The 15,026-nt window shown below is 37.9% G+C and overlaps 1 protein-coding gene across 7 annotated transcripts in view; it reads left to right on the top strand.

Moving 5' to 3' along the window:
- The window catches only part of RAD17 (RAD17 checkpoint clamp loader component), a 32,936-nt gene extending 17,970 nt beyond the window's left edge, over positions 1 to 14,966 (top strand). For 4 of the 7 annotated variants that reach the window (XM_036072114.2, XM_036072116.2, XM_078067225.1 and 1 more), the window contains 7 exons: positions 2,076 to 2,261; positions 4,209 to 4,294; positions 4,416 to 4,562; positions 6,856 to 7,005; positions 8,853 to 8,973; positions 12,024 to 12,081; positions 14,202 to 14,966. In XM_036072114.2, coding sequence (XP_035928007.1) covers positions 2,076 to 2,261; positions 4,209 to 4,294; positions 4,416 to 4,562; positions 6,856 to 7,005; positions 8,853 to 8,973; positions 12,024 to 12,081; positions 14,202 to 14,466 — 1,013 coding nt within the window. In that variant the 3' untranslated portion in view covers positions 14,467 to 14,966. Of the gene's footprint in view, positions 1 to 2,075; positions 2,262 to 4,208; positions 4,295 to 4,415; positions 4,563 to 6,855; positions 7,006 to 8,852; positions 8,974 to 12,023; positions 12,082 to 14,073; positions 14,102 to 14,201 lie in introns of all 7 variants that reach the window. The other 3 variants (XM_078067227.1, XM_078067228.1, XM_036072117.2) reach the window with 3 other exon arrangements.
- Positions 14,967 to 15,026: the final 60 nt, after the last annotated feature.

The following is a 15,026-nucleotide window of genomic DNA, read 5'->3' as shown; positions in this document are numbered from 1 at the left end:
TGTAGAGTGTTTATTCCAGTGCTTGATATATATTAAGGAGTCAGGAAATGGTCAGCTATTAATGAATTTTAATTCATTAATGGATGGCTCTGTTGGTTAAGTATCTGACTCCTGATTTCAGCTCAGGTCATGATCTCAGGGTTGTGAGATCAAGCCCCACATGGGGTTCCATACTGGGCATGGAACCTGCTTGAGGTTCTCCTGTCCCTCTCTCCCCTGAGTGCATGTGCATGTGTTCTATCTCCAAAATAAATAAATCTTTTAAAAATACATAGTATTTTGCTTACGTAGATTTACTTTTGTATTTATTTTTAATTTATATATGATATATTTAATAAATTGATTTACCTTTGTTGTAAAAAAGGTGCAGTGTCATGCTATATTAAAAGAGATAGCACAGGGGCGCCTTCGTGGCTCAGTCGGTTAAGCATCTGACTCTTAATCTTAGCTCAGGTCTTAATCTCAGGGTCCTGAGTTCAAGCCCTGTGTTGGGCTCCACGATGGGCATGGAGCCTACTTAAAAATAAGGGAAAGTGGCACCTAGGTGGCTCAGTAGGTTGAGCGACTGACTCCTGATTTTGGCTCAGGTCATGATCTCCTGGGTCATGGATGGAGCCCCATGTGGGGCTTGGCGCTCAGCAGGGAGTCTGCTTGAAGGTTCTCTCCCTCTGCGCCTCCCCCTGCTCGTGTGCTTGCATGCTCGTTGTCTCTCTCTCTCAAATAAATAAATCTTTTTTTTTTAAAGATTTTATTTATTTATTTGACAAGAGACACAGCAAGAGAGGGAACACAAGCAAGGGGAGTGGGAGAGGGAGAAGCAGGCTTCCTGCAGAGCAGGGAGCCTGATGTGGGGCTCGATCCCAGGACCCTGAGACCATGGCCTGAGCCAAAGGCAGACGCCCAACAACTGAGCCACCCAGGCGCCCCTCAAATAAATATAAAAAAATAGAGAGAGAGATAGCACATGGTTTCTTGTACATGGTTCTCATCAGAAAACATTTAACAAGCACCCTACTTGATGTTTCACATTGAGAAATTGACCTTGAAAAATTAAAAGCCATCTTTGGAGCTCTCAAAATCCACCTGCAATCCTAGCATCTACCTACAAATATAACCTGTTCGTTTAGTTTATATCTTTGTTTTTCAAAATAACTGTAGAGAAGAGTAAATAAGCAGCGTAATACAACCGAAACCAGAATTCTGCTTATTCCTATAGAAACATAAGTGTAAATGGTGCTTAGGTTCACTACTGGAATTATGGGTTGGGAAGGCTGAAGTAGGCCAGTTTGCAATCCTGTCATTTATAACCTTATTCTCTGAGCTCAGAAATTTTAAAGGGAAGAAAATATTTTTTGAGTGGGTCAGGAACTGTATTAGTAAGCATATATTGCTTCATTTAATTCTTGACCAGCTTAATGAGATAAACAATAATAAGAATCAAACCCAGATCCTATGTTCTTTTTGCTCTTCCAGGCTGCTTTTCTTAAGTGATGCATTCTGAGTTTTGAACAGTAGATTTACCAATGAAATTTCAACACAGGCATATTCATGAATTAAAGACTTCCCAGATCAGTAGAGAGATAGTACAGAATAGTTGTTGAACATGCACTACAGAACTGTACTGCCTGGACTCAAGTCACTTACTGGCTGATGCCCTTGAGGCAGTTACTTAATCTCTCTTTATCTCCTACTCCTGTCTTTAATGTGTGTGATAATAGTTCTCACCTAATCAAGTTATTTTGAGGATTTAGTTGGCTAATACATACCATACACCAAGAGCAGTACCTTGCACAAGCAGTACCCTGAGAATTCAAGATGATAGGCCTATATTAGAGAATGTGTTTATGGGTGAAAATTTGAAATCTGTGTCATAAGGTACTTTTAGATGATGTTTTATTCCATCTTAATAGTGTAGCAACCCAAAGACAACGGAGTTCATATATTTTGTAATTACGGTTTATTAGAAAAAATATTTTTTAATTTGACTATTTAGTGTAACTTACATAAAACGTCAGTTTTATTTTTCATATTTTAATTTTATTTTCAATATTGTCTCTTGGGTGTATATTATTTAGGAGAAAATCGTTTATGGCCAAGGAAGAAAGGAGTGTCTTCAATAAAATCAGATGCTGCGCTGTCAAAATCAAAACAAAGGAAAAAAACTGATAGGGTTTTTGAAAACCAGGAGGTCCAAGCTATTGGTGGCAAAGATGCTTCTCTTTTTCTCTTCAGAGCTCTGGGGAAAATATTATATTGTAAAAGTAAGAAAATCTGATATGTTTTTTAAAAAATCTGTTAGGTATTAGTCTTACAACTGAAATTAAATACCAGTTTTTGAAAATGTCACATATTTCGCATCTAGGGCTAGGTCTGATACTGTTTGGCAAGACCTAAGACATAGCCAGTAAATGTATGTAGATAGAGTATTTTTGGACTATGGACAGGACTAAATGTAAAAACTACTGTAGACTATATCCATGTCTGTAAATCTTATTTAAAAGTATAGTTTGCTGCAGGTAAGACATCAGTTTCTCTAGAATTTTAGTGGCAGGTGTTGGTAGCCCAAAGCCCTCTTAGGCTTGAACTCTGGACACCAGGATCCTAGACAAATTGCCAGGTAGCTTCAGACTTCTTTGGAACTCCTTACATTTCTCTTTACTACCTGCCCTCTCCCCAGCCGGAGATGTTCTGTTTCCCTCTTCTTTCTTTAATGCCTGCTTCCCCTCAGTCCCTCCACTCGGATCACTGATCTCTAAGCTCCCAGATTGTTTTTCCTTTCAAAAAAATCCCAGACTTCTGTTTTTCATGTAGAAAACATCAGTTCTTAGTCTGCGGATCCTGAAGGAAGAGAATTAGGATTGGGGGTGGGGGGTGGGTGGGCATCTGACATGCCTTTATATAGATTGAAACAATTCTTACCAAATTTTGAAGGAAACTATTGCTGTAGTTTGGAACCGTTTTATCTGTTATAGCACAAAGTAAATCATCATAATGGACCATTGAGAAAAGTTCTATGTGTCGTGTCCTCAATTTCCTCTCAGATAGTTTTTCAGACCTCTTGTAAAATAGCTGCTTCAGTGGATCACAAACAGTATGTGGACAGACATTTGTTGAAGCTTCATGCTTATCACACCTCTTATTATCTGAGACTATTTTCTGGTTGCCAAAAACCTAGCTGTTTTAAACAGCCGTTTTTAGGGCGCCTGGGTGGCTCAGTTGGTTGGGCGACTGCCTTCGGCTCAGGTCATGATCCTGGAGTCCCTGGATCGAGTCCCGCATCAGGCTCCCTGCTCGGCAGAGAGTCTGCTTCTCCCTCTGACCCTCCCCCCTCTCATGTGCTCTCTCTCTCTCATTCTCTCTCTCTCAAATATATAAATAAAAAATCTTTAAAAAAAAAATAAACAGCTGTTTTTATCGTCCTATAAAACTCTTGAGTGCCTCACATACCTGTTTTCCATCTTCTTATCTTCCTTGCCTCTTTGTCTTCTGTTGTTTCTCTATTTCTGCTTCATTGTCTTCTCACTCCAGGCATCCTTCTTGTTTTAGGCTAATATCTCTCAGTTTCTTCTTTCCAGATGGTTGAAAATTTGGGATTTCTAAATGGAAACCTTCCTGCCACCTGAACAAAATGAAACAGGGACACTTAGGTGGAAGTAAGATGCACCTCTGTCCTTGGGTCTCTTACCTCCGAACCTCAGTGGCTATTCCCACTGATTCTTTTCCTTCTATTTTTTTGTTTGCCTTCTCAACATTCATTTATAACTTCTTGCATCAAGGAACAGGGTTCCTGTTGTCCCATGCAGAAAGCAGCCTCATCCTACATAGTAAAGAAAATAGTAAAGATTTTTATATTGAGAATGAGGATCAAAAGAAGAAAGCAATGCAGAGCTGAAAAGGTGAAATGCTGCAGAGTGCTTTGTGAGTTGGAATATTTTATTTCTAGAAAAGCCATAATCCAGACATCAGAATTCTAATTTGATTTCTTAAGAATAGTGATAATGAGACAACTCATTTTATATACAGCAGCAAGGCACTGTAATAGTGAGGTAACTCACATAAGCCTCCACTTACTTTGTTTTTTTATTTTTAACATCTTGTTTAGTATGTTTGGTATTATGTGCCTAAAGTTTTGAAAAAACCTTCAAATGAGTGGTTCTATGTAACTGTACGTGGTGGTATTTTTAATAATTCCAGAAATTTTTTTATAGGAGCATCTTTAACAGAATTGGATTCCCCTCGGTTGCCTTCGCATTTATCAGAGTATGAGCGGGATACCTTACTTGTTCAACCTGAGGTAAAGTCTTTAATTAAACATTTAGTACTTTTTACAGGATGTATATTATTTACATTTATGGATGTACACATTTAACCACTGCATTTTTGCCTAAATTATATGTGTTTGCTTCTTTTTATAGGAAGTAGTAGAAATGTCACACATGCCAGGAGAGTTATTTAATTTATATCTTCACCAAAACTACGTAGATTTCTTCGTGGAAGTAGATGATCTTGTGAGAGCCAGTGACTTTCTGAGTTTTGCAGATACCCTCAGTGGTGACTGGAATGTAAGACCATTTGACTAACTGTTTTTGTTTATGAATGTTTCCTCAGAATTGAGAAAGTTTACTTTTATTCCTCATTTGACATCTTACATAACTTTTTTTTTTTAAGATTTTGTTTATTTATTTTTGAGAGAGAGAGCACGAGCAGGGGAGAGGGGCAGAGGGAGAAGCAGACTCCTCACTGAGCAGAAAACCCGATGCAGGACTCGATCCCAGGACCCCGGGATCATGACCTGAGCCGAAGGCAGATGCTTAACTGACTGAGGCACCCAGGGGCCCCTTATGTAACTTCTTAATAACAATAATAAAATTAATTCATCCAATCCAGTGTTTGTAATGACAGTGGTTAATCTGACTTTTTTGGTGATAACACTAATTTTTTCTAAAGTTACTTTCTGATTATGAAATTAATATATATATTCAGAAATTTTGACAACCATTGAAAAGTAGAAGGGGAAGAAGTGTGCTTTTTATACTTTCTTTTACTTTTTAAATAAATTTTTTTACAAATTTGAAATTATTCACTATAAAATTTATATTTTTCCATAACATTCTAACACTGCTCAGACCAATGTAATAGCCACTAGCCACATACGACTATTTACATTAGGTTAAATTAAACTTAATTTAAAATTCAGGGGCGCCTGGGTGGCTCAGTCGGTTAAGTGTCTGCCTTTGGCTCAGGTCATGATCTCAGGGTCCCTTCATCGGGTTCCTTGCTCAGTAGGGAGTCTGCTTCTCCCTTTCCCTGTACTGTTTCCCCCACTTTCCTCTCTAGCCCTCTCTCTCTCTCTGCCAAATAAATAAATACAACCTTTAAATAAATACATAAATAAGTCAATAAAATTCAGTTCCTCAGACAGAGTAGCCACATTTCCAGCATTTGATGGCTACATGTGGCTAGTAACTACTGTGTTAAACAGCTACTGTGTTGAACAGTTTGTTAAATAACAGAACATTTCTGTTACAGAAAGTTCTTTTGCACAACACTGTTTTGATATGTTAATGTTTCTGTATTATAAATATTGAAATAGCATTAATAATTAAAATTAGGAAAGATACAATAAAAAACATGTATTATATGGTTTCTGTGTTATATTTAGTTTCACTATTCAGCAGTTGCATTTGCTTAATTTTTCTTATATTCTTTTTTATTTTGAAATTTTCTAACCTATAGGCAAGTTGAAAGAATAGTATGATGAATGCCTGTATACCCTTAGCTTTTCTTCACCACTTTTTCATATTTTGCCACATTTGCTTAACCTCTGTGTGTTTACACACTTGTTTTGGCCCCAGTAATTGGAAAGTAATAGCAGGTACCACATCACTTAATACTTAAGCATGCATAAGGACATTGCCCTATTACAACCACAGAGTGTTTATCACACTTAAGGAAACTAGCATTAATTCAGTAACATATTATCCTTATTCTGATTTCATCAGCTGTCTGGGTGGTTCAGTCGTTAAGCATCTGCCTTCGGCTCAGGTCATGATCCCGGGGTCCTGGGATTGAGCCCCACATCAGGCTCCTTGCTCAGCAGGAAGCCTGCCTCTCCCTCTCCCTCTCCCACTCGCACTCTCCCACTCCCCCTGCCTGTGTTCCCCCTCTTGCTGTCTCTCTCTCTCTCTCAAATAAATAAATAAAATCTTTAAAAAAAAATGTATTTTAAGGGGAACCTGGCTGGCTCAGTCGGTAAAGCATGCAACTCTTGATCTCGGGGTTGTAAGTTTGAGCCCCACATGTAGAGATTACTCAAAAATAAAATCTTAACTTGATCTTAGCCAAAAGGCTAAGAAGCAATAAAAAATAAAGTCTTTTTAAAAAAATGTATTTTAAGTTGTTTTCACCACCCGCATCCAGGATCCATTCAGAGTTCACACATACCGGTTAATTGTTGTGTCTCAGTTGAATTTGATTTAGGTAATTTTATAGCATATTATTTTCAGGGCTTTGGTAATATTGGAAAAAGTGAACATACATTTGGGGCACCTGGGTGGCTTGATTGGTTGAGCAACTCTTGGTTTCAGCTCGGGCTGTGATCTCATAGTTCATGGGATAGAGCCCTGCATCCACCCCACACTCGGCAGAGTCTGTTTGAAGATTATCTCCCTCCGCCCCTCCCCTCACTCACACATGTGCACATTCTCTCTAAAATAAATCAATAAATCTTAAAAAAAAAAAAAGTGAACATACATTAAGTAAATCTGATTAGTGGTTTTTTGGTGTCAGCAGTACCAATAGCACTGCATTGTAAATCTCTGATTTTCTTTATTTTACATTTTGTCTCCTTTTTAGACACGCTCTTTACTCAGGCAATATAGTACATCCATAGCTACGAGAGGTGTGATACATTCCAACAAAGCCCGAGGATTTGCTCATTGCCAAGGAGGAGGATCAAGTTTTCGACCCTTGCACAAACCCCAGTGGTTTCTCATAAATAAAAAGGTAAAAAAAGAATTGTGTACTTTTAATAGGTAAACTTTATGGTGTGTGAATTATATCTCAATAAAGCTGTTGTTTCTTTATAAGTTTTATAAATAAAAAGTGTTTTATTAGAGTAAGAAGTAGTTGCTAACAGCCACAGTTTTCTTAGAATTATAGTAAGACATAAAAAGGATGCTCTTAAATGCCTCATTATTTTTAAGGAAAACACTCAAAATTTGAAAACACATATCATATTTATTAGATGATTATTATTGAATTCACAGTATCATTATAATTATCTTTTAGTTTTAATTAAAAATAGGGGCACCTGGCTGGCTCATTTGGAAGAGCATGTGACTCTCAATCTCAGGGTCGTGAGTTCAAGCCCCACATTGGGTATAGAGATTACTTTTTTTTTTTTTAAGATTTTATTTATTTATTTGACAGAGAGAGCAAGAGAGCACAAGCAGGGGGAACAGTAGAGGGAGAGGGAGAAGTAGGCTCCCCGCCAAGCAGGGAGCCTGATGCGGGGCTCAATCCCAGGACCCTGAGATCATGACCTGAGCCGAAGGCAGATGCTTAACCATCTGAGCCACCCAGGTGCCCCTAGAGATTACTTTAAAAAAAAAAAAAGGGAAGGAAAAATAAATCCTTGACTTGCCTCTCACCATCTGGACGCGTTATTTTACCTAATGTGCACTTAGTTTCCACAGCTTTAAATGTGGAGGATTGGATTAGAAATCAAAAATAGATGGCCCCCCATGTTGAATACTGCACACAAAAAGATTTTTTTTCATGAATTTCCAGTCTTTTAAAAAATGAGTATGGTAATTAAAATTCATATATGGATTTCTGGCTCAGAATTCCTGGACTCTCCTGAAAAGAATGCAAAGTAGGGCAGCACTGGCCTATATTTTTACATGGCAGCAATCTGATCAAGCCAAGTAGCATCTGTCCCTTGAAGATGGGAGTGGTGGGTACTGTTTTCCCCAGCTGTCTCACTGCACTGATTTATATACCCGCCTGTCTCCTACAGCATCTGAATTTGTGGTCTCTGGACTACATTATCTCTAAGATGTCTTCCAGTTCGTAAATCATATGGCTAAATATGAGCCTGTAATTCATTACCTAAGACATTTTTTCCAACAGATTTCTTGGAGAATTTCATGACTTTTAACCAATTTATGTCCCTTATTGACTTGCTTTGCTTTTTATAGCATGAAAATTAATTTTGCCTTATAGTTACATACAGATTGTCTCTGTAAAGCTGTAAGCTCCTTGAAGGCAGATTGCTTCTCTCCTCCTCAGCCTAGCATTGTACCCATGTTAACTGAAGAATATAAATTTTTTTTACTGAGAAACAATATCCTCACATAATTTATGATGTATGCTCATAAACAAAATTCCTTTCATTTTTAAGTTTTTTTTTCTTTCTACCTTAGGTCTCTTAAAAAATTTTTATTGCTGGGACGCCTGGGTGGCTCAATCTGTTAAGCATCTGCCTTCAGCTCAGGTCATGATCCCAGGGTCCTGGATCGAGTCCCACATTGGTCTCCCTGCTCTGCGGGGAGCCTGCTTCTCCCTCTGCCTCTGCCTCTCTCTCTGTCTCTCTGTCTCTCATGAATAAATAAATAAAATTTTTAAAAAAATATTCTTATTGCTATTATGTCAAATATGAAATAGTTTTATAGGTAAAATGCTTTATTAGGTAAGGCTAGGACAGTTACAAAAAACTAATTAGATAAACTCTTAAAAGTATGTGGTATATAAATACAATTTGTGATATAGTAAACTTAGTTTGTCTAGGGATACATCTCCATATTTTTTTACTTTAGTTTTCATTTCATCTTTTCTTTTTTTCTATACAGTATCGGGAAAATTGCTTGGCAGCAAAAGCACTTTTTTCTGACTTCTGCTTACCAGCTTTATGCCTCCAAACTCAGCTGTTGCCATACCTTACCTTGCTAACCATACCAATGAGAAATCCAGGTAATAACATGGGTTTTTAGTTATCCCAAGAAGTAGTGTTTTATAACTTTATCTTTCTGTAGGTCAACTCGTTGCTATATTCTAGTGAGCTAAGTTTTTTTTCCTTTATTTTTTGATCCAGAATACGTGTTTTTGATTTAAAAAGGAATAAAGCAATACAGAAGTATATAAAGTAAAAATTAAAAGTTCCCTATAACCACAGGTAATTTCTTTTGAAAGGTTGGTGTAAATTCTTCCAGACTTTTTTCTGTGCCTATACAAATATTAGGCATATGCTTTAATTGGCATATGGCACTTACCATGGATAGCACTCCATATTTTATAAATAAGTACTAAATCAGCTCCGGAGGTTGGAAAGTCCAAAATCAAGATACAAGCAGATCCAGCCATTTTATATTCTCACATGGCAGAGAGCAGAGCAAAGAGAGAGCTCTCTCTGATGTCCCTTTTATAAATATCAGAAATCCAGGATCATTTTATACTTCAGGAGCCCTGGTTCCTTATAGTGGAAATAGTATGTAGAATTTAGGATCTGGGGGTGCCTCGCTGGCTCAGTCGATAGAGCATGTGACTCTTGATCTAAGGGTTGTGAGTTCAATCTCCATGTTGGGCGTAGGGCCTACTTAAAAAAAAAAAAAAGAATTTAGGGTCTGGATACTAGGTATGGTCCTTGCTACTGGAGTATCATTGTGTCTAGGCTGTTTCAGTGGAACAGAGCTAGGAAGTGTGTGTGTGTGTGTGTGTGTGTGTGTGTGTGTAAACCATGAGTTCACACCAATACATTGAATTTCAGCCTAACACAGCAGAGTTTATTCTAACCTTTCCCAGTTTAGTATCTAGTACTGGTTTAGACTACTTACACTGAAATTATCTGGAGAATCATTTGTCCGCTAGTTAAAAATTCAGATTACAGGATCACAAACTCAGTTTTCCATATCAAAAAGCTGTTTTTTAAAAAAATCCTGATTCTGTTCTGTAGTGGATCTTTAAAAAGGTAAGTATCCAAGAGCTCTCATAGTGTTGGTTTACAAACTTTGAAGGGTTCATAAAATTCAGTCAAAAATAAGATGTTTTGGGGGCGCCTGGCTGGCTCAGTTGTTAGAGCATGCAACTTTTTTTTTTTTTTTTTTTTAGTATTTATTTATTTGAGAGAGAGCGCATGCGAGAGGGGCGGGGTGGGGGGGAAGATGAGGGGAAGAGGGAGCAGAGTCTTAAGCAGACTCAGCGCTGAGCATGGAGCCCTTAGGCTCTATCCCACAACCCTGAGATCATGACCTGAGCTGAAACCAGGAGTTGGGCGCTCAACCCACTGCGCAACCCAGGTGCCCCAAGAACATGCAACTCTTGATCTTGGGGTGGGAGTTCAAGCCCCAACATTGGGTGTGAAGTCTACTTAAAAAAAAAGATGTTTTGGTTTTTCTTACCATTTTTCCCCCATTTCTTTATTTACTATGTCATTTTAGACATTATTTATTTTTTACTCCTTTCTCTTTGTTTTTTATCGTGGTCTTCTGTTAGTGTTTGTTGGAATGCTTAAAGGTATCCCACATACCTCTGATAGCTTTGTTTATTTCTCTTCTTTCATTTTCTCCCTTTTCTTTGATTCTGCAATATTTATCAGTCTTGTTCAGGTTGACTTATTCTTTCTTCTGCCAGTTCAGATCTACTGTTGAGCCCCTGTAGTGAGTCACTGTTCTGGGTGAGTGCTCAAGTGGAGGTAGCCTCTGATCATCATGGCTGGGCCCCTCACAGCATGGGCCCTCTGCCCTATGGATGAACTTGGGCGAGGGCCATTGCAGTTCAAGGAGGAGGCAGTATTCTCAGCCTGTTGCGCTACTAGGATAGAGCTTCCATGGTTTGGGTTGGAGAAAGGGAGTCCTGAATTCTTGGCTGGCCACAGGAGGGAGGGAGTCCTATGGGTCCTTGGCTGCACCCATCTGGCGTGAAGTCTCCTTAAAGCTGAGGAAGCAAAGGAGTGAGTCCTGGTTCAAATGCCACAGACTCTTGCAGTTAGATTTTCCTGAATAAATGTTTCTTCGGAATATATAATTTATCAACTTAAACCATGTTTAAGTATGTAGTTCAGTGGTGATAAGCGTATTCACCTTGTATAACCAATCCCTAGAACTTTGTCATCTTGCAAAATTGAAACTACACATGTTAAACACTACCTCCCACTCCCTGCCCACCATCTATCTTCTGTCTCTGAATTTGATTACTCTAGGTACCTCACATAGTGGACTCATAACAGTGTTTGTCCTTTTGTAATTGACTTATTTCACACAGCATGTCATCAAAGTATATCTATATTATAGCATGTATTGGGGGGCCTAAGTGGCTCGCTTGGTTAAACGTCTGACTCTTGGTTTTGGCTCAGGTCATGATCTCAGCATCGTGAGATTGAGCCCCACTTGAGGCTCTGCACTGGGTGTGGAGCCTGCTTAAGATTCTCTCTCTCCCTCTCCTTCTGCCCCTTCCTCTGCCCCAAATAAAATAAAATAAAATAAATATATATAATATTATATATATGTATATATCAGAATTTCCTTTTTAAGGCTGAATAACATCACATTGTGTGTATGTACCACCTTTTGTTTATCCATTCATCTGCCGATGGACCCATAAGTTGCTTCCACCTTTTGGCTATTGTGAACAATGCTGTTATGAACCTGGGTGTACAAATTACTCTTTAAGACCATGCTGTCAGTTCTTTTGGGTATATACCCAGAAGTGGAATTGCTAGGTCATATAGTAATTCTGTCTTTAATTTTTTAAGGAGCTGCTTTACCATTTTCCAAAGCAGTTATACGTTTTACATTTCCACCAGCAATTCCCAAGGGTTTCAGTTTCTCCACATCTTTGTGAAACCTTTTTTTTTTCTATTTTTTTTTCTAACAGACATCCTAAAGGATGTGAAATGGTATCCCATGGTTTTCATTTGAATTTTCCAAAGGATTCGTGATTTTGAGCATCCTTTCATGTGTTTGTTGTCCATTTGTTTATCTTCAGAGAATTGTCTGTTTAAAGCTTTTTTAAAATCTCTGTTTCAGCTCAAATTTCTTTTATCCAAGATATTGGAAGGCTTCCTCTGAAACGACACTTTGGAAGGTAAGCTGATTGTTTTAATTTTCAAAACCTGTTTCAAGACCTATTACTGAAACATCCACTGAATGTTACCTAATTTATTCAGTATACAGCCAGTAAAATTTATCTGTAAAATCCAAGAGATACATATAATTCCCAGTGATTAATGGTCATATGATTGCATTGTAGATCCACCATTTTATTACATATAACAATATATTTTCACTAGCTCACATATGGAATCATAAAAGCAAGGGCATTTTTAAAATCCTCCATTTAGCAAATCTTGCCTATGTGAAAACCCCTTTTCACCTTTCCTGCCCAGAGGTGTTCTTAGCCTGTGTTTAAAGGCTGCAGTGACCAGGAACTACCACAAAAGCACTCTTTTTTTTTTTTTTTTTTTTTAAACTTCCTTCTCTTAGAAGATTCAGACAAATTTTTAAAAATGTAGTTTTTTTAGATATAGAGAGGTAAATCATTATCTGTGCTGCTCCTTTTATTGCAAAATCACTTCTGGGCTAATATCAGTGATTAACACAACACCTGTATTTCATTTCTACTTCACTTATTTGTAAGGTCAAATTATATACTTGGCATTTTATTTAAAAAGGCTTTTTAACTGTTGTTATTGGTTCAACTACTTGATCTAACTTGGGAGACAGGATTTGTCAGTGCTACTTATTGCAGTCATTCATGATGACCATATTTAGGGATGCCTGGCTGGCACAGTCGAGATAGATCATGAGACTCTTGATCTCAAGGTCATAAGTTCGAGTCCCACATTGGGTGTAGAGCTTACTTAAATCAGTAATCATGATGACCATATTTAACATTATCATTGATTCATGTTGACAATACTAAATATTCAGCTTGATAGTTAATATTCAATAGTTCTCTAATTTCCTGTAATACAACCTACACCTTATTTTTGTATATTTAGCTTATTTCCAACTTTATCACAGTTTTCCTCATAGCTTTAATCATTGTGAACATCAAATGCTATTTACATAGGATGTATTCCGAAAAACTTGCAGAATCAATGGATATACACTTTTCTGAAGCTTTTGCTCTATATTGCCAGATTACTTCCGGGAATATTTTGCCAATTTTATGTCCACTTACAGTGTATCAGTATATTCTTTTCTCCTAGCTCTTGACACTGGTTTTATTAAAATCTTTTTAAAAGGTCTTGGGCACCTGGCTGGCTCAGTCAGAAGAGCATGCGACTCTTGATCTCAGGGTTGTGTGTTTGAGCCCCACGTTGGGTGTAGAGATTACTTAAATAAATAAAACTTTAATAACTAATTAAATAAATAAAAGGTCTTTGCCAGTTTTAAAGATGATGGTAGTAGTTCATTATTTTAATTTCAATTTTTTTTTTAAAGATTTTTTTTTTTTAATCTTATTTATTTGACATAGAGAGAGAGAGAGAGAGGGAACACAAGCAGGGGGAGTAGGAGAGGGAGAAGCAGGCTTCCCGCTGAGCAGGGAGCCCGATGCGGGGCTTGATCCCAGTACGCTGGGATCATGACCTGAGCTGAAGGCAGACGCTTAACCGCCTGAGCCACCCAGGTGCCCCTTAATTTCAATTTTTAAAATTACTAATTAGGTTGAACAATTTAGTTACCATTTGTATTTTTTATGTAAATTGTCCATGTTTTATGCCCATTTTTCTTTTTTTTTTTAAGAGAGAGTGCATGCATGTGCTCTCACAAGGTGAGGGAGGGGCAGAGGGCTAGGAAGAGAGAAAATATAAGCAGGTTCCACTCTTAGTGTGGAGCCTGATCTCACGATCCTGAGATCATGACCTGAGCCAAAATCAGGAGCCTGACGCTTAACCAGCTGAGCCACCCAGGTGCCCTACCCATTTTTCTATTCTATTTAATTTTTCTTTTAATTTGTAAGAACTCTTTAGCAAAGACATTAATTAAGTCATTTGTATTGTAAGTTGTAATGATTTTTTCACATTTTGTCATTTACCTTGTACTTTTGTTTGTATCATTAAATAAACCAAAGGGCTTGGCTAAACAGTGAGCACGTCAAGGTAAGTGAAGAGATGGCTTCGTAATTCTCACACGCATGGTATAACTTAAAGGTATCCGTCTTTTTGGTTATTATTGATGCCTGCATTATGAATCTGGCAGGTTGAAAATGGAAGCCCTGACGGACAGGGAACCTGGATTGATAGACCCCGACAGTGGAGATGAAGCCCTGCTTAATGGAGGGCAGCCTGCAGAGGAAGCTCTGGGTGAACCCACACAAACCGCCGAACCTGAAACTTGCTGTCTGCCTTTGAGTCAAAATAGTGGGAGTGAGCTGCCTGCCAGCCAGCCTCAGCCCTTTTCCGCGCAAGGAGACATGGAGGAAGAAGAGCTGGTAATAGAAGACTATGAGAGCGATGGGACCTAGAAACCAGCCTGCCGGTCATGTTGTTGCTTGGCAGGTTCATGTGCATTTTATTCAGTGGTATCTGAACAGAGATAATATACTTTTCAAGTGAATGACAGTTTAATTCTTCACTCTTGTAGCACAAGAACCTGATTTCTCTGTCATTTTGAAGTAAACAGATCAAGCTTCAAATAATATCTTAATTTTTTTCTCTAGTATTTATTTAGTCTTGTGAGTGGTGTTGGGAGAGGAGGTCAGTGTGAATGAAGAGTGAACATTATGCCAAATATCAAAGAATGTGAAGGAATAATTCAGAATACTAAAACTTTATGGGGTTGTAAATACGAATTATGAAACAGTTTAGTATACAATTATGAGTGTAAATAAACTTTGTGCCTTATCCACAGTTTCTCTCTGGTCTCTAACTTCTCAAATACCATTTTTATATGCTGTACAGTGGACTATTTTAGATGCTTTTTGGAAAGTATTTAATTTATATCAAAATTAAAATGTTGAACTTCTTTTCGTTTCTTCTTTTACCATTTCCTAACATGTATTGTCGGCCAGGTATCATTGGGCGT

Source organism: Halichoerus grypus, chromosome 2 (assembly GCF_964656455.1).
Source record: "Halichoerus grypus chromosome 2, mHalGry1.hap1.1, whole genome shotgun sequence".
Classification (NCBI taxonomy): domain Eukaryota; kingdom Metazoa; phylum Chordata; class Mammalia; order Carnivora; family Phocidae; genus Halichoerus; species Halichoerus grypus.
This window is presented reverse-complemented; position numbering and strand designations above follow the sequence as displayed.